The sequence below is a fragment of the Mauremys mutica genome, chromosome 6 (genome assembly GCF_020497125.1).
Source record: "Mauremys mutica isolate MM-2020 ecotype Southern chromosome 6, ASM2049712v1, whole genome shotgun sequence".
NCBI classification, from domain to species: domain Eukaryota; kingdom Metazoa; phylum Chordata; order Testudines; family Geoemydidae; genus Mauremys; species Mauremys mutica.
The window spans coordinates 5845838-5865322 of NC_059077.1; the positions used below are offsets into that span (position 1 = coordinate 5845838).

General features: G+C 45.5%; 1 protein-coding gene across 11 annotated transcripts in view; it reads right to left on the bottom strand.

Moving 5' to 3' along the window:
• CELF4 (CUGBP Elav-like family member 4) overlaps nucleotides 1-19485 on the bottom strand; it is an 860161-nt gene that overhangs the window by 59499 nt on the left and 781177 nt on the right. For 7 of the 11 annotated variants that reach the window (XM_045021203.1, XM_045021201.1, XM_045021202.1 and 4 more), the window contains 2 exons: nucleotides 16576-16656; nucleotides 9334-9477 (listed from right to left, as the gene is read on the bottom strand). In XM_045021203.1, the coding sequence (XP_044877138.1) occupies nucleotides 9334-9477; nucleotides 16576-16656 (225 nt within the window). The remainder of the gene's footprint in view (nucleotides 1-9333; nucleotides 9478-16575; nucleotides 16657-19485) is intronic. The other 4 variants (XM_045021207.1, XM_045021206.1, XM_045021205.1 and 1 more) reach the window with 1 other exon arrangement.

A 19485-nucleotide genomic window follows, 5' to 3' on the forward strand; every position in this document is an offset into this window, starting at 1 on the left:
ACAAAATGGGCAATGACTGCCTAGGAAGGAGCACTGCAGAAAGGGATCTGGGGGTCATAGTGGACCATAAACTAAATATGAGTCAATAGTGTAACACTGTTGCAAAAAAGGCAAACATCATTCTGGGATGTGTTAGCAGGAGTGTTGTAAACAAGACACGAGAAGTAATTCTTCCACTTTACTCCGCACTGATTAGGCCTCAACTGGAGTATTGTGTCCATTTCTGGGCGCCACATTTCAGGAAAGATGTGGACAAATTGGAGAAAGTCCAGAGAAGAGCAACAAAAATTATTTAAGGTCTAGAAAACATGACCTATGAGGGAAGATTGAAAAAATTGGGTTTGTTTAGTCTGGAAAAGAGAAGACTGAGAGGGGACCTGTTGACAATTTTCAAGTACATAAAAGGTTGTTACAAGGAGGAGGGAGAAAAATAGTTTTTCTTAACCTCTGAGGATAGGACAAGAAGCAATGGGCTTAAATTTCAGCAAGGGAGGTTTAGGTTGGACATTAGGAAAAACTTCCTAACTGTCAGGGTAGTTAAGCATGGGAATAAATTGCCTAGGGGGGCTGTGGAATCTCCATCATTGGAGGTTTTTAAGAGCAGGTTAGACAAACACTTGTCAGGGATGGTCTAGATAATACTTAGTCCTGTCATGAGTGCAGGGGACTGGACTAGATGACCGCTCAAGGTCCCTTCCAGTCCTATGATTCTACACCTATAAATAATTTATAAACTGAGGTTTCACATAGGATTCTCTCATGGCAGATGGCGGGGGCAGTCTGTGTGCTGTTAGGACAGCACGCGCGTTTGTGCGGCGGCGGCAATTCGGCGGCAGCTTCTGTCTTCAGCTGGAAGACAGAAGCTGCTGAATTGCTGCCGCAGGCAGCTGAACATAGAAGGTGCCACTGAATTGCCACCACCGCGGAAATGTGTGTGCTGCCCTAATGGCACACGGACTGCCCCGCCATCCGTAGCGGCAATTCGGCGCACTGCTTGGGGCGGCAAAAACACAGGGACTGCCGCCCTTTGCAGATTGCTGCCCCAAGCACCTGCTTGGAATGCTGGTGCCTGGAGCCGGCCCTGCTTATAGATTGTAATCAAGTCACCCCTTATCCTTCTCTTTGTTAAGGTCAATAGATGGCGCTCCTTGAGTCTATCACTATAAAGGTTTGTTTTCTAATCCTTTAATCATTCTTGTGGCTCTTCTCTGAACCTCTCAAATTTATTAACATCCTTCTTGAATTGTAGGCACCAGAGCTGGACACAGGATGCCAGCACAAGTGCCAAGTATAGAGGTAAAATAACCTATCTACTTCTTCTTGAGATTTCCCTCTTTAAGCATCCAAGGATTTGCATTAGCCCTTTTGCCCATAGCATCACCCTGGGAGCTCATGTTCAGCTGATTGTCCACCACGACTGATTAGCCACCTTTGGTTGCTGGGTTTAGTGCGTGGGTGCCGGGTGGGGTTGGTGGCCTGTGATATGCAAGAGGTCACACTCGGTGAGCTGCTGGTCCCTTCTGGCCTTACACTCCACGACATAATGAACAGGAGTTCTTGTGGCACCTCACGAGTACTCCTGTTCTTTTTGCAGATACAGACTAACACGGCTGCTACTCTGAAACTCCATGACATGACTTCCAAAGCTTTTTCAGAGTCACTGCTTCCTCGGATAGAGTCCCCAACCTGTAAGTGTGGCCTACAGTCTTTGTTCCTCAATGTATACATTTACATTTAGCTGTATTAAAATGCATTTTGATATGAGAGACCCCAGCATCCTTCTTCCCCCCCCCCACCCCCGCTCCAATGACTCTATTTATCCACAATGGAAAAGCTTCATCAGGAGAGATTGAGAGAGGCCCTCCCCCATCAGAATATCCAATAGCTCAGAGTTAGGCACTCACCTGAAATATAACAGATCCCTGTTCAAATCCCTTTTTCCTGCTTAGGTGGAGGGGGCATTTGAACCGGGGGTCTTTCACATCCTAAGTGAATAAACTAACCACTAGGCTAAATGTTATAGAAATGTAGGATTGGAAGTGAACTTAGTAGGTCGTCTAATCCAGTTCCCTGCTCTGAGGCAGGACTACATACAATCTAGATTATCCTTGACAGGTGTTTGTCTAACCTGTTCTTTAAAACCTCCAATGATGGAGATTCGACAACCTCCCCTAGGTAATTTGTTCCAGTGTTTAACCACCCTGACAGTTAGGAAGTTTTTCCTCATGTCTAACCTAAATCTCCCTTGCTGCAATTTAAGCCCATTACTTCTTGTCCTGAGCTCAGTGGATAAGAAGAACAATTTATCACGCTCCTCGTTATAACAACCTTTTACATACTTGAAGACTGCTATCATGCCCCCCTCAGTCTTCTCTTCTTCAGACTAAAAAAAAACAAAAAAACAATTTTTTCAATTTAGATCTTTAATCATTTTTGTTTCTCTCCTCTGGACTTCAATTTGTCCACATCTTTTCCAAAGTGTGGTGCCCAGAAGTGGACACAATACTCCAGATGAGGATTTATCAGCGTGGCATAGAGTAGAAGAATTATTTCTTGTGGCTTGCTTACAACACTCCTGCTAATCCAGCCCAGAATGATGTTTGCATTTTTTGAAACAGTGTCACACTCTTGAGTCATTTAGTTTATGATCCACTATGATACCCTGATCCTTTTCGGCAATACTCCTTCCTAGACACTCATTTCCCATTTTGTATTTGTGCAATTGATTGTTCCTTCCTAAGTGGAGTACTTCGCATTTGTCCTAATTGAATTCCTCCTATTTATTTCAGACCATTTCTCCAGATCATTTTGAGTTCTAATCCTGTCCTCCAAAGCGCTTGCAATCCCCACTGCCTGATATCATCTGCAAATTTTATAAGGGAAGTAGGGTGACCAGATAGCAAGTGTGAAAAATCAGGATGGGGCTGAAGGGTAATAGGAGCCTATATAAGAAAAAGACCCAAAAATCGGGACTGTCCCTATAAAATCGGGTCATCTGGTCACCCTAGAGGGAAGTTTATATAAGGGAAGTCCTCCTCCTTCCCCTGTAATTCGCCCCAGCTGTTTTGTGGGACCTCACCCGAGGGGCCTGACTTGGTAAGCGGCTCAATGTCTATTTCCCCCTGGTTTGTGAATTGCTCTTAGGTGGGAGTTAGGCCCCTGGAGATCGACAAGGATGCTGCTGTGTGCGTGCTCAGAAACAGAAACTTTGGTGCCTAGGGAACTTTTACTGCAAAAACGTAGGTGGCAATTGAGTTTAGGCACCTACAGGATTTCAGTGGGAGTTTTGTTGTACCACCATGGTCCTGAAACGGGAACGTTGTGCATTCAGGCCTAAGTACTGAGGAATGTACACTGTGCACTGGTTACCCTGGGTGACAGGGGAGGTAACCTAAGGGCGTCAATCTCTAGCTTCGGTGACAAGTACCAGAGGGGGAGCCGTGTTAGTCTGGATCTGTAAAAGCAGCAAAGAGTCCTGTCTGTTAGTCTATAAGGTGCCACAGGACTCTTTGCTAGCTTCGGTGAATCTATGAAAAAGATGTAAACTGCTGTCTAGTGTTTCTTATTCATAGAGTATAAGGCCAGACGGGTCCACTGTGATCACCTAGTCTGACCTCTTCTATAACACAAACCCTGAATTAATTCTTCTTTGAACTAATGCACAGCTTTTAGAAAAAGATCCAATGGGCTGAACAAATCTTGCCTCACCTCTGATCTGCTAAGATGCATTTCAGTTGTTTGATAAACGTTCCCCGCTTCTCACTTTGTCTCCTCTCCCTATTCCCAACATTGTCCCTTCTGCCAGCCCACATCTAACACTCGGATCAGCCTCTCAACTAATTTTCACCAATTGCCCTTGAAAAAAAAAGAAGCTCCTGATGTCTCAAATGTTGCATGCAGCATTTCAGCCATCACGGGGATCTCCTCCCACCTTATATCCCTCCTGCTGCGCAGTGCTCTGTGAAGTTCTAAGCTACTCGGGGCAGGATGTCTGCTCTTTGTTCAGTTCATTTACGTCCTGCGCATCACTGCGCATCTGTATACGGCAACATACCTATAATAATCATAGAGATGATGACAGATTTGCCTCTTCTATGCCAAACCTTGTGAAAAATACTGAATGATCTTACAGCAACAATAACTAGAACTGGTTGAGAAATGAAAAAAAAATGTTGCTTTTTTTAAAAACTTTTCATAAAAAATGTAATCACAATTTTGTTTTTTTTGATAAATTTAACCATTCTATAAACTGGTTAAGCAGGACATTTTTTCATGCAAAATAAAATAAATTAAAAAAACAAACCCATTGGTCTCAATTTCAATTTTTTTGACCAGATTGAGGAATGACATTTTTGTCATATAAGCACTGAGTATTTATTATTATTTGTTTGATCTGGTCCCAGCAGAATCATATTTTTATTATAAGTGGAGATATGAGAACCTCTTCATTCACAGGGAAAGGTCTCTTCTTGTTCATTGCACCATAAGAAGTATGGAGGGTCAAGGTAAAAAGGGATGGATGAATGATCCCATATAGAACTCTAGAGTCCTGCTGGAAAAACACAACTGAGATTTGAGCAGGCCTGTTTTTGCAGGGTACATGGTAAAGAGCACAAAGCTGCTGCAATCCAATGCAAGTGGATACTATGGGAGAAACGCTGAGTGCTAGGCATAGCATCCTGAACTATAAAGTTAAACCCTCTCCACAGCCACTCTACGGCTTGTAAAAACACAGGCTAAAAAACGGGGCATGGAGTGGCTGTTGCTGAGATATGGAGATAAATCAACATACCAGCATGCAAATTCAATGGAAATTTTAATTTTTCATTTTGATTTTAATTTAAAAAAATCAGTTTTTGGCATCAAAAAATCAAAGATGTTTACCGAAAACCAAACTTTTATTTAACCTAAAAAGGATCTTTCTTTCTTTCTTTCTTTCTTTGGAAACAGTTTTTGAAAACCAAAAATGTTTCATTTGAAAAAGTAAAAAAGAAAGAAAATTCTCAGGAAGTATACAAAACAAAAAGAATTCAGTGCAAAATAATTGTCATTTTCCAACCATTTCTAATTATCGTATCTAAATACTCACTACTCCCATATCTGTGTAACAACAAACTGCAAATCAGAGACCAGCAAAACTGCCAACTGCAAACATTCAAAAATCAAGAGGTTTGCTTAAAATCATGAGACTTTTAAAAATAACTTTTGAATTCTTTTTTTATTATGTCTGCTGTGGTCATGTTTTCAAGCTTTTCTCTGCAACGATGAGGACAAAAACTTACTTTAAAAAAAAGAAAGTGGAGACATTCCTAATCACATGCCTCCAGGAGCTGGAACTTTAAGAAAATCACCCAATATTCTGAGACTCACAATTAAATCACCAGGTTTGGCAACACTATGAGCATGGAAGCAAATTCTCCATCTTGCAAAGACAGTGTGGGGGGTACTAGGTATTTATCACCATGTACCAACTGTTTCTGACCAGCACTCTTCATGCTGCAGTTTTCCTCACCTGTATACCACTGGCTCCCACAAAAGATTAACATTCTTTCCCACCCTTACAGCAACAAAGGAAATCAAAGAAATCCCTTTCCAGTTAGTGCCTGATTTACCGTCTTGGTAACATTCGCTGCTGTACACCCCTCTTTATCACTACCCACCTCGCAAATGTTAGCGGGCTGACAACTTGCTCCAGGGATGTTTCTCCACATTGCTTCTTTCATCCAGGCATACCTATGCAGGTTGATTTTGTTGCTCTCTTTCTACACATTGTGTTCACATACTATCAAAAGGATCAGGGTAGATGATCTAAGGCAAATTTTCACTACTAGCTTTCCAAGTAAACTGCCCTGATATCATGTCCTGTGGGTACAGCACAGGAGGATCTGGGATGGGGCTGTTGAGTCTTTCATGCAGTTGGGCTGTAATGAAATTGCCCTGTACGTGTGTATAACTTTAAGGTAAACCTATCCCTCTCCTTAGCCCAGTGACCTCTGGCCTCCAGAGCTGGGTGTAGCAAGAAGAACCAAAAACCAAAACCAAAAAAACTTGGCCTGCATGAAGCCTGCAGCAGGGGTGGAGTCTGAACAGCCCAGCCATGGTGGCTGTTGTTTCCTACATCCCTTATCACCTAGATGTGCTGTTAAATTTAGAGGCCATTTCTGAATGGTGAATGTGAAAAGCCTCAAGACCATAACCTGCTCTTTTCTGAGCATGACTCTACAGGCAGCACATTGTTTTCTTGTTCTCTCTCTCTCTCATTTGGGTGCTAGGCCAGGAAATCAGCAGAAAGGGTGGCAACTGATGCCCTGTTCTTCATGACATGCACAAAAGTACCTTGCACACCCTGCGCTGTCATCACTGGACAAATCAGATACTGCAACTGCCTTCAGCTGCTCTAGGCAACAAGTTGGAGAATTCAAAACTTTCAGTCCCAAAAGGTGAAGACCAAAGGTTTGATGCCACGGGCCCAATCCACTGTGTCTCGTGTGGCTACGAAGATTTTCTCCATCACTGCAGGTGGTTTCAGGAGACCCGGCAGGGCGTCTTTCCTCCCCCCAGGCCCATAAGAGGGGGAATTAAAGGAGAAAAGGCTTGGTGACTTGCTGTGTACTCACCATATGTAAAACCGGCAAAAGGGCCAGCTCCCAGTAAGTAAGCGCTAAGCTGGGCTGTTTGGGAAGTGGGTTTTGTTCCCATGACAACACTTAGATGAATTTTTTTCAACCAAAGTTTTGGGGCTTTTGTTGGGAAAAACAAGCAAACCAAAATGCATCCGTTGATTTGTTTTGCTCTTGTTTTTGGGATCTGAAAAGTGAAATGTTCTGTCAGAAAACCATGAATTTTTCAATCAAATGTAGTCAAAACTGGACATTTCCTGTAGGAAAAGCAATGTTCCGTTGAAAAAAAATGTTGCATGAAAAACATGGTCCAGCTCTAGGTCCACTGAAAGCAGCAAATAGACTGAGGACCTGATTCTCTGGACTTTTGCATTGCTGTAAAACTGGCAGATTTGGCAAGCTGGAAATTCCCGATATGTAGGGGCAAACTTTGTGTGGTACAGACCAAATGCAACTGCTGTATGCCACCGCCATACCCCTAGTTCTGGGCTCAGGGGCAAGGCGCAGGGAATGGTGAAAATCCCTCTGGTTTGGCTATCACTGGCTACTAGAATGGCCCCTCTTGGCTACCTAAGCAGCCAAGCTTAATTCAGAGAGGATGTTCTAACTTATGCCAAGGGTCCCCGCATTGTCTGGAGCTGAGAATCGGGTCCTGAGAGCCTAAATGAAGTTACCAAGCGTCTCTCCTTGTTTTTTGCTGGACTTGGGGACTAAACACCCGAGTGGAACCTTTTTACTTATAGGCTGGGAGAACCTCGTTACCCACAAGTATTTTGGTGGTTCCTGCGCCAGTGGATTGCTAAGTGGGTTGTGGTTTTAGGTTTCATTCTCTCTATAACATACAGTAAATAAATATTTGCATTCTCCTCCTATTACATTGCGGCTATCATCTTTTTCATCCAGCGATCTCCAAGCACTGCATAAATATCAGTGAATAACGGCACATGAGCTAGGTGTGTGTGACTATCCCCATGTTACAGGTTAGTGACTAAATCACAGTGCCAGGACTGGTTAGAGATGAGAAGAGAACAGAGAGAAATCTGAACCCTGCACTCTAGACCCCTCGATGATCCTCCCACCTCACTGGGCCTGATTCTCATCTCACTTACTCCACTGCCACGTTTCCATTAACATCAGCTGAGTTCCCTCTGCTCTACACTTCTGTCAGTAGGAGGAGAACCAGGTCCATTATTTCTCTATATAGAAGAGCATGGAGACAGCCATCTCACTGCCAGAGGCTCCAACTTGACTGTCCCATGCGATGGATACCATCAGCGCGTTATCTATCGTTGACTCCTAGAAGTAGGCTGGTCCTCCCATTTGGGCAGGACACCACTGGGGCTGTAAAACGAGAAGGAACTGGGACTGAGTCACAAGTGTAATGCTTATTTGAAATCCCCCAAGACGAATCCTCATACTGGGCCTCTCCACGCTCCGTGCCCAAGAGTTCATGAGAGCAGAAGAGCGTGAAGCTAACAACTGCTGGCTGAGATGAACACTATGTTCCCTCCCATTATGAGGCGCTCAATGGTCTGTCCAAAGTCGCATTCAGATGCTCTCTGGATGGCCAGGAAGAACTGTATAGACCAGCGGATGTTGGGGCCACGAACTCCTGGTAGCTAGTCAGTCCAAGCCATCTGACTGCTATCACCATGGCGCTGATTTCCAGTGGGAAACCGGCCAAGAGAAGTTGGCAGGATTGTCTGAGGGGGAAAGGTGGAGGAGACACGGGAGGGAACGGGCAAGGGAGGCATGGTGTGGAGATTGACAGCAGCATCAAAACCAAAAGAAAATAAAATCTGACACGTGGAAGGATCCCCCAGAAGCTGGCTCCAGACCAGCGGCAGGCAGAGAATCCTCTGAGTCAGGGCAATTAAAAAAAAATAGTTTGCCCCATTGCACCTCTCAAAGGGACAAAGAGCAAGGGACAGCAGGGCAGATACCAGTGGTGAGCGCGGGGACATCAGAGAGAAAGTGCACCCCGAGAGACACCCACCACCCCTGGAAACTGCGGTTCGGAGGGAGGGGAACTGGTGAGGAGAGGTACATGGATGAACGTGGACAGGGTCCCTCTCTGCCCCACAACAGCACCGGAGTGTGACATTTACAGCAGCATGATAACAATTTGAGATGGGGAGGGGAGATCCTGCCGAGAATTCAAACAGATATCACATGTCTGCCTGCTGGCAGGGCCCTGAAGCAGACCTCTCTTAGTGGCTTACACTCAGAAGGTCAGATCTTTAGCTAAGAGAAATAAGCATGGCTCCCCCACAGTCTAATGCATTACACCAGCTGGGGATCTGGCCCAGAGAGCCTTTCTTTCCTCCCAGTGCCTGATTTTCCTCCCCTTAAGGCACTGTACTTTCTCCCACAACCAACCCCGCTGCCACAAACCCATCCCCCGACCCCACCAGCTTCTCTCCAAACGCTTGTTTTTTTTCCCGATGCCACCCGGTGGATGGGATTTTTTCCCCCCTGTAGCCGGCAGCCGAAGCATCCACCTGCTAGCCACCTTCCAAACCTTTGTCTCTGAGCCGTGCACACAGTTCTGAGCATGAGACGATTAAGGGGAGGGGAAAGGGAGAAAATAGTATCGACAGGAGTAAATCGAGAAATCAAAAAACGGAAGCAAAGAGAAAGCAGTTCGAAAGGCAAAGTGTTCAGAGAAAGCCCTTTCCTGGATGAATCTAATTGTTTTGTTATCTTTACCCACCAAAGCATTTACTTTGGTTTGTCGCCCGATCCACAAACACTTTCGAGGAGATGACATTACCGAAAGGCAGGAACATCTGCATCAGCTCAGCATCCCCAAACTCCTGGGGCAGATGGTAGATAAACAGGTTACAGCCCTCTGGTCCTGCAGGTGAGATGGGAAAGAGAAGAAGGGAGGAGATCTGAATAAAGAGTACCTGGACTGGACACGCCTCTCTCTCGCCTCTCACCTCCCCTCTGCTGGGGTGGAATGCTCCACAGCAGCATGTTCTCTAGCAGTACTTCTGTACAGTCTGTGGTTTAAATGCTTCCACCCCTTCCTTTGGCAGACTGCTAAGATCTTGCCACTAGACTTCCTCAGCAGAGGGGATCTGGCAGTGGGGATCAACTTCCACAGGTGTTTTGGCTAATCCAGGCTCTGACCCACCAAATGACCAAAGTGATATTTACAACAGCTGCCTACCCTCCCTCCAAAAAAACCCTCACCCCAAGCCAAGATTTTTATGACCAGAGAAGGGAGGAGACCAGGAGACCCCACGGGGACCTTGCTATGCCAATCTAAGCAACCTGCCAGGTGATCAAATACTACAGCCATGGCATTAGCACAGAACTGATAGCTAGGTAGCTAGACAGAGTGGCATGTATGGAGATGGAAAGAAAGAAGCTTTTCCTGGTATTGCGTTCAGAATTTTTCTTTGCTTCATTCGTTCTCATTAATCTTAGTTTTACCTCCCCCCTGCATCCATCTCTTTGGACCACTCTGAATGGTCCCCCTCCCTCCCTCCCTGGTGTTCATAGGCGGAAGGTCAGTCATCATTCTCAAACAGCTATTGAGGCGATCGGTGATGATGAGTGGGAACAGACACACAAACACATGGAATTCTATATTCAGCCACCTGACTCTCTGCCCAAACTCAGACAGAACCTGGCCAAGGCTGAAACTCTGAAGCCCACCCTGAAGAATGACCCCCCCGCCCAATACAGAAATTCATATTCTACACATTGGTTCCAGGCAGGGACCTGCCATTCTCTTCCTGGGACTGCAGTAGATGCTAGAGCAAGAATTCCGGCAGCCTTTTGCAGCATGCAGTAGACTCTAACATGGAGCTGCTTGGGAAAATAGTGATAGAGCAGTTTTCCATTGGAAAAACGCAGTTTGGTCAAAATGAAAATGCTTTGAAAAATCACATCGATTTTGCTGAAATTTTGTTTCAGAAAAAAAGGAGGGATGGGGTGGAAAAGCTCCAACAGTGTCGAAACTTCATGTTTTTGACATTTTTGGAATGAAACATTTTGATTTTTCTCTTCAAAATGACTTTTCATTTCAAGTTATGTAACGTATTGTTATTTATATGATAAAATTAAAGAAATCAAAATGGAAACGAAACAGAAATTTTCATTTTGGATCGATCAAGACTTTTCAGTTTTGTCAAAATGGAAAGTTTCAATTGATCTCAAATGAATTGAGTATTTTGGTATTTTCTTTCGTGGATCATTCTGAAATGTTCAAGTTTCGTCCTGATTTGGAACTAAAATGTCGCAATCCCAAACTCCTCCATGAAATGGAATTTCTTGTTTCTCCCCTGTTCTACTCTTAAGAACATAAGAACAGCCATATCGATTCAGACCGATTGTCCATCAAGCCCTGTTTTCTGTCTTCCAACAGTGGCCAATGCCAGGTGCTTCAGAGGGAATGACCATAACAGGGCAATAACTGAGTGAACCACCTCCTGTTGTCCAGGCCCAGCTTCTGGCAATCAGAAGTTTAAGGACAGCAAGAGCACGGGGTTGCATCCCTGACCATCTGCTAAAGCTATTGATGGGCCTATCCTCCATGAACTTATCTAGTTCTTATTTGAACCCTGTTATACTTTTGACCTTAACCCCAAAGGTAGTTCAGTTTTGCTAACCAGTGTATGGGAGGGCCAATTCCTTTGCATGCTTTTGGGGATGCTTGCCTAGCACCCAGCTGTGCTCTCAATCCTGATTGTGAGAAAGACACAAAGGGTGAGGGGGAAGATCCGTGTGTCTCCCTTTACCACCGCTATACACCTATCTGACCCAGCAAAGCAGGGCTTCTGTCATTTATTGCTGGAGCACAGTGCAAGTGGGGAAAGAAAAGGATTTTAATGCTCTCACTTTCTTCATCAGGGCATAATTATAGTGTCATAACACAGCAAATTACAACTTTGCCTTTCCTGTTAGGGAGGGGAGTTCGCCTAGGCGCTCCCACCTTTTATTGGCCATTACTCATTCCCTTGGCTGGCAGGATAAGTACGGTGAAGTCAGGATTCTGACAGATGCCCATTTAAAGCTCATTAAAATTCCTGGGCCTCAGCATGATTGAAGTCACAGGCTCTCCACATTTCCTTTTGGATTAATGGAAAATGAAGCCCTAATGAATATTTGCTAAGCACAATTTTCCCCACTAATTTGCTAAAAGGACTGTCAGGAAGGAACAGCTGATCCTTTGCATTTCGTGCATTTCCTAGAGGTGGCGAGGTTGCTGCAGAGTTTATTCCATATGGGGGGATGCCAGTGCACCAGGGTAATTAACTAATTAGGCACCCGGTCGTCTGCTTAGCTAAATTACTTTTGAACCTGAGTGGCCACCCTAATTCATACAAAGATTTACCCTACATCTGTCCCTTCTTCAGGGTTATCCCCTCCCTTCTGTAGTGACTGCTGTTCAATCTCCAGGAAAGAGAGATGCAATTCAGTTCAGTTCAATGAGACTTTATTGTAGAGGTGGGCAACAAACCAAAAACAAAAAATTCAATTCAGTTTTGTTGAAAAATGCATTTTTTAAGGCTTGAAACTGGGTCACATTCGACAAATAGCTTTGGTTGAAATTTGTTTTTTGAAAGAGTCGAAACCACGTTTTAAGTTTTTCGTTTTGAAACATTTAGTTTTAACTTTTTGTTTCGAAACGTCATTTTGGTTTCAAATATGACCAATTTTAAAAAGCCCATGCATGCCCCCAAAAGAGGGTAAAAAACACCCAAAATGGCTGAATCAAAATGAAAAACAACAACAAAAAAATTCATTTGGAGTCAACCAAAAATGTCAACTTGAAATCAATTTAAAAACCTAAAAAAACAAAAACAAAAATGAAAACTCATTTCAGTTCAACGTGACATGTTTCAGCCCACTGGAAATATATATTATTTTATTTGATGAAAACATTTAAAAAAATTATTTTGGTTTAAACTGAATCGGATTTTTTTGAGCTTTATTTGCTCAGGAATATATAAATGTCGCCAAAGCATGAGATGAAGACAGACCTCTTGGGTACCTGCTAGAGGTGGGTGAGACCTCCCAGGAGAGAGATATGGACAGATGCATTTCCTGAAGTCTTGGCTATATTGTACCTGAGCGGGAATCCTATCCTGTTGTAATCTGACCTGGGATGTACCTAGCGAAACCTATGAAGTCTTTGAAATAGTTGGTAGAAACAGGGAATGTGGTCCTGAATATTAAACTTCCCCAAGTTTGAAAGTTGGACCCATGGTGTGGAAACCTTTGTAAGTTAGGCCTGAAATCGGCATTGTCTGATTCTACTGTGGGATCAAGCACAAAAGAGGAAGATGGAAGAAAGCAAAACCCCTGCTTAAAGTGCAGCCATGTTCTGAACTGCGACTGTGACTGTGACACTGTGGAGGTCCACATAGAATCATAGGACTGGAAGGGACCTTGAGAAGTCTTCTAGTCCAGTCCCCTGCCCTCACTGATTCTATCTCAGTGATCCAAATCCAATTTGCCCAGTTCTCAAGTCAAAAGAGTCTTTTCTAATTGCCAGCCCTGCAAACTGAAAAAAATTCAGCTGGGATCGTTTGGCTTGTTATACCATCACCAGCAATAACGATGTGGCAATCAGAATTCAGGTGACAAGCCATTTTTTATCCGCCTGTCTGTCTATCTACCCATTTATCTATATGTCTTCCATCACAAGTAGTAATTAACCGCCCCCTTGTTGTTAAAGAGATAACAAAACAACCCCTCTCTCCTTTGCCTTATCTGCAGGAGTAAAACCGAAGTGTGTGTGTGTGTGTGTGTGTGTGTGTGTGTGTGTGTGTGTGTGTGAGAGAGAGAGAGAGAGAGAGAGAGGGGAACGTACTGAGAGCAAGCTAAATCAAAGAAATGAGTTATATGTTTATTTCTGAATGCTGTTAAGCCCATGGTCTTTCTCATCTCTTGTGGCAATGAGTTCCACAGTCTAGGCCCAGCCACTTGGGAAGTTGTGTCTCCCATAATCATGAGTTTCCTTCTTACTAGTCAAGAGTTTCATGGTTTCTATGGAAGGTAGCTGCCATGGGAAATCAGGGCCATGGAGAAAGAGAGAGAGAGAGATTGGAGATCTCTCCATTCGTTAAGGCCACTCTCATGGAGAGCTTTGAATATCAGGACAAAGAGCTTGAGATGGACTTTGTATTCAGTGGAGAACTAGTGTGGAGAGACACTGGGTTGTTGTGTACCTGGAGACCTGTGTAGTTGCACTGAGAGTTTAGGGCCACAGAGTAGCTGTCAATGACTCACTGTCATACTGGGAGGGTAAATCTGATGGAATCCCTCCTGGGTCCTGTACTAGCCAATATTTTCATTAATGACTTGGATAATGGCTTGAAGAGTATGCTTGTAACATTTGCAGATAATACCAAGATGGGATGGGTTGCAATTACTTTGGAGGACAGGATTAGAATTCAAAATTACCTCGACAAATTGGATGATTAGTCTGAAATCAACAAGATGAAATTCAGTAAACATAAGTGCAAAGTATTACACTTAGGAAGGAAAAAACAAGTGCACAGATGCAAAATGGGGAACAACTGGCTAGGCAGTAGCACTGCTGAAAAGGGCTTGAGGGAGACAGTAGAATACAAATTGCACAGGAGCCAACAATGGGTTGCAAAAAAGACGAATATCATTCTGGGTGTATTAACAGGAGTGTCGTACGTAAGTCATGGGAGGTAATTGTCCGGCTCCACTCAGCACTGATGAGGTCTCAGCTGGAGTGCTGTGTCTAGCTCTGGGCTGCTAGGAAAGATGTGGATAATTTGGAGAGAGTCCAGAAGAGGGCAACAAAAATAATAAAAGGTTTAGAAAACCTGATCTATGAGGAAAAGTTAAAAAAAACTGGGTATGTTTAGTCTTGAGAAAAGCAGACGGAGGGGACAATCTGATAACAGTCTTCAAATCTGTTCAGGGCTGTTATAAAGAGAACAGTGATTAATTGTTCTTCGTGTCCACTGAAGGTAGGACAAGAAGTAATGGGCTTAATCTGCAGCGAGCGAGATTTAGGTTAAACATTAAGAAAACTTTCTAATGGTAAAGCGTAGTTAAGCTCTGGAATAAGCTTCCAAGGGAGGCTGTGGATTTCCAGTCATTCCTCTGGCTTTTTTGCTGCCCCAGGCAAAAAAACAACAACAAAAAAACCCTGCAGTGTGGCCGGAGCGGCAAAGCAGGAAAAAAAAACAATCCCCCCCTGCGGCGTGGCTGAAGCGGCAAAGCAGGGGAAAAAAAAGGCGCAGCCGGAGCGGCAAAGCAGGAGGAAAAAAACAAAACAAAAAAACCCTGCGGCACGGCCAGAGCCAGGGTGCAGGGGGACTCCCTGTGCTGCAGACATGCCCCGGCTAGTGGAGGGGAGGGGAAGGGAGCTGGGGGGAGAGAGAGAAGAGGAGGATCCAGGGCTTCAGCAGGGCGCTCGCCCCGCGGCCCTGACTGCAGCGCTGCCTGCTTGGCAGGCTCCGCGCCGCTCTGGTCAGCGGGAGGGAAGGACATGGGCTGCCAGGCTTGCTGCAGACCTGGCACCGGCTGGGGCAGACGGAGAGTGCAGCCGGCTCCCAGCAGGGCGCTCCCCTCCTCCGCGCTGCCACCCCCTACAGGGCGGCCAGAGCGGTGAACCAAAAAAAAAGCAGCTGTGCCGCCCTAGCATTGGGCGGAAGCCGCCCCGTAGAATCTGCCGCCCCAAGCACGAGCTTGCTCAGCTGGTGCCTGGAGCTGGCCCTGTCTTGAAGTCCCTTCCAGCCCTTTATGTCTATGATTCTATGAATACTATCTAAGACCTTACACCCCAGTCGTTCCTATTCAATTCAGTGAGGTTGCAAGTCAGTTCAATGACTAGCTCTTTCCTGGCAGTGTTAATGATATTTTACAAAGCAGGACAGAACCTAGTTCACTCTCCCGTAGCTGCCCTGGCTCTGCTGTACTAAAGCCTAAATGAGCCGATGTGACTCAAAGACACAGAGGGTGTGATTCTGATCTCACATTGGCATAACTCCAGGGACTTCAAAGTTCTTAATTTACCTCTGCGTAAGTGAGAGGCGAATCAACCCCTCAGGGAGTAGAGATGCTGACATTTCTACACAGTCACTGTTATGACCATCAATGCACTTTAAGCAGAAATATCCATGATCCAGGCAAAAGGGAAAGCAATAGGACATAGTGGGAGATGAATGGATTCCATATTATATGCCAATATTTTCTTCAGTATGGAAACCTCCTCTTCTCATATAAATTCCACTTGTAGGGCATGCAGCAGTGGAAATTGCATAGAGTTTAGAACTGCCTGATTGCAATGCTCCCCCAAAATGCATCTATGTCAAATGTTCTCATGAAATGAAAATGCCAAAGAACTTACATTTGAGGCCATCAAAATGTTTCATTTTGATATTGTCATTTCGATTAGTTTTGTCTTGACTTTCATATTACGTTAAAATATTTACCGGTGTATGTTATAGACAATGTTAAATGTAATATATAAAATGAAAGATTAAAATTAACATTTTAATGCAGAATGCACGTTGACACGGAATGAAGCAGAATGAGATCATTGATACCAAATGTTTTGACACTATTGAAATGAAATGTTTCAAATTTTGTCAGAATTGGCACATTCCCATGAAATGTTTTTGATTTGGATGAAACGGGACTTTTCAAGGAACACTTTACTCGACCCGCCACTGCTGGCCTCTACTGTACACAACGTAATCAAACCTTATGCATTATGCTGCCCTCTAGTGGCTGCAGCCCAGACAGGACCTAAACACATATCCCACAAGCGTGAACATTTCCATAGGTTACCAGTAACGCCTGATGATGTTACACAACAGATGGAGAGTGGATGAGGAGAGGGTTCAAAGTGATGAGGCATTTTCTGGGCTCTATGTAACTGGGGGGTTGGTGGAACACAATGCAATAGGGGTGACTTGCTAGGTATGGAACAGGGAACAGCCTGCTTACTTACCTTCTCTCTGTTGCTGTGGGATCATGGGAGGCGGCTGTGGAAACGCTTGGCTAATCTGGCCATAAGCAGCAGGATAAGCAGCTATAGGAGAAAGAAGGGGAGAGAAGAAAGATCGAAAGATTTCAGCAATGGGGAGTCAAGACCTTTCATCCCAATAACCACACCAAGCTGTATTTATGCTCAGCCCATTCACTTTGGCTGCAATAGCCATATGGGGGAGAAGCACGTACCCAAATGGCAGGGATATCACAGGGCAGGTTAAAATGTCAGGCTTTGGCAGGTCTGGGAATCCTTTGCTTTGGGCACTGACAGTCACTTGGACTTAATCAACTGAAACACTTCAGGCCAGATCCTCAGCTTGTATAAACAGGTGGAACCCTGTAAAGGTCAATGGAGCTCCCCCCAGTTAGAGATCCGGCCTCTTGTTTGATTCAGGAGTGGACTGGTGAAGTTCTGGATTTACAACAGAGAGTCTCAAAACAACCTGCTCTGAAGAGCTCACAAGAAAACGAGGCACTTCTGCAGCACCTTTAACGTGATGCTTCTAACGCACATTACAAACATGAGCTAATTCATCCTGACTCAAGCACCGGTAGGTATTGTGTGTCCTCTCGTTTTCCAGATGGAGAGACTAAAGCACAAACAGGCTAAACTCGAGGTGTCTCCTGTGGGATCACATGGATGGGACAATCTTGCACTACAGCCCATGTTTGACACCTTAGACCCCTGGACAGTGGGACAAGATACACATGAAGATGCCTCTGAATTCTGACCTACACTGAGCCTGCTGACTCCATCAGGAGCTGTGTGCACATGTGTGTGTGTGTGTCTGTGGGGCAGATATGAAGGAAGAAATTGCCCCACATTGGCGCACTGCAGAGGGGGATGTATATTAAGAAGCATCAAGGATGGATCCCATTTCATTGTTCAAGCCTGAAGGAATCAGTTGTTAATGATATTAACCAAAACACCGGTTTAAGCGTCAGTGAATTTCAGGTAGATAGTGCCATGTAGCAGAGGATTTTCTAGGGTTGGATGGCAGGGGACCAGCTGGAGAACGCTAGGCTGGGGAGGAGGGACAACGTCTAGACATCAGGAGGTGGAGACAGGTCGGGATTATTAGCAGGAGTCAGCCCCATCTTCTCTCTACCTGGCCTGCCCTCCTGATATGACCCATCTCCCACTACAGCTGGTTCCGGTGGCTGACATCTCCCACCACAAAGTTCTGCTTTGCTCTCCCTATATTTTACTTTGAGTTTCCGGTCCAGGATGGGGGGATGCAAATCCCGTTTGCCCAGACAACAGGCATGCCCTCATCTACTGTTCCTTTGCCATGACATGCTCTGCACGCGAGAGAGAATGGATGGGTCGAGGACAAGCTGTTTGAGACTGGCCCATGAGGAGTAGCTTGGAAAAGGAGCCTGAACCTATCACATGGATTTGTTGGATTCCTGGCAGTGAGGAGGCAGATTGGCTATGGGACTTTGAAGAATGTGCCCTCTATTGTCGGCCATGTTATCTCATCACTTCAAGCTCTTCCTACCATCTGACTCCAGCCACTGAAAGGGAAGGGGTTGGTTCAGACACTTGTGGGGAGGATCTGGGGTGAGGATCTGGGGCTGTGGGCTTCCTAACACAGGGAAGGTGATTGCAGGATGGGGTTTGTTGCCTAAGCGGACGAGAGCAGCTCAGCCAGGGAAAGGTTCGGACACAAAGAGGTCCCTCCTGCTGGGAGCCCAGACTGACCTCACACAGCACAACCACTGCTCAGGCTTTTGGGGCCTCAGTTTGTCCTTTCGCACATTACGCTGCCATGGTGATGGGGCCCCCGTCTGGCTAAGCCTCATGGACTGGCTGATGCTGCATTCCCCAAACTCCCCTTGGCATTCTAAGGGCATAAAGGTGGCAGGATGGGGCCACTCAAACACCCTTTCTACAAAGAGAGAGACTCATGCATTGACTCACACACATGCAGACACTCCCCCTCCACCAGCTTTTTCACACAAACACATTCACTAGCCCAGCACGTTGACTCTCATGCCGCTACACGCTCACCCCACCCCCAGATGGTCTCTCGCACACTCACTCGGATCCTTTTACACGCTCAGATGGAAGACTAGCTCACACCTACTCCCCTCTAGCTCCACAGTGTGTAAGCAGTGCCTAGCCGAGGAACAATTTTGCCACGCTCAGCTCCCCCCCCGAGAGGGCAAGGGGAGCCATTTGGCACTACAGTCGGAGGATTACATGCCTGGCTCTTGGAAACACAGCGTAAGGGCTGCCTGAGTCCCAGAGAGAGGGGGAAAGGGTATACGTGTGTGCATAGGGGTTAATTAACAGCTCAAAGGGTTGAGCTGCCGCCCATCCATCAAACTTGACGAGCAATAAATGATAATAACTAAAACACCAGCAAATGAAGCTTTACATGGAGAATTAAATTAAGTTCCCAGATACAGCCCTGACATGAGATAATAGCCATTCCTCAGCGGGAGCCCGCGGCTGCCCTAGTTACCACAGGAAATAATGACTTCGGGGTTGCGGCTTCCTCATGGTGTTAGCTTGGGTCACCTCATGAGGGGATGTTGAACACGCTCTGCGCCCAGTCATCCCGGCTGGTGTCAGTCCATCAGTTTCAAAGGAGTGACTCTGCATTGACACTGGTGTGACGGGGAGCAGAGGCTGGCCTTGGGAAGCTGCTGGGAAATGTAAACCAATTTCTCAGCGGGGGAAAGGCTGGGAGAGGTTGTGTGGGGCTCTGCCATTAGCATCCTCTTCCGGCCGTGACACAAGGGAGAAATTTGCACAGTGACCACAGAAAGTGGGAAGCGGAGGGGCTTACAGGCCTGATTTTCCTCTCGCTAACAGCAGTGTAAATCTGCAATGATTCCACCACACTAATGTAAGGGCCTG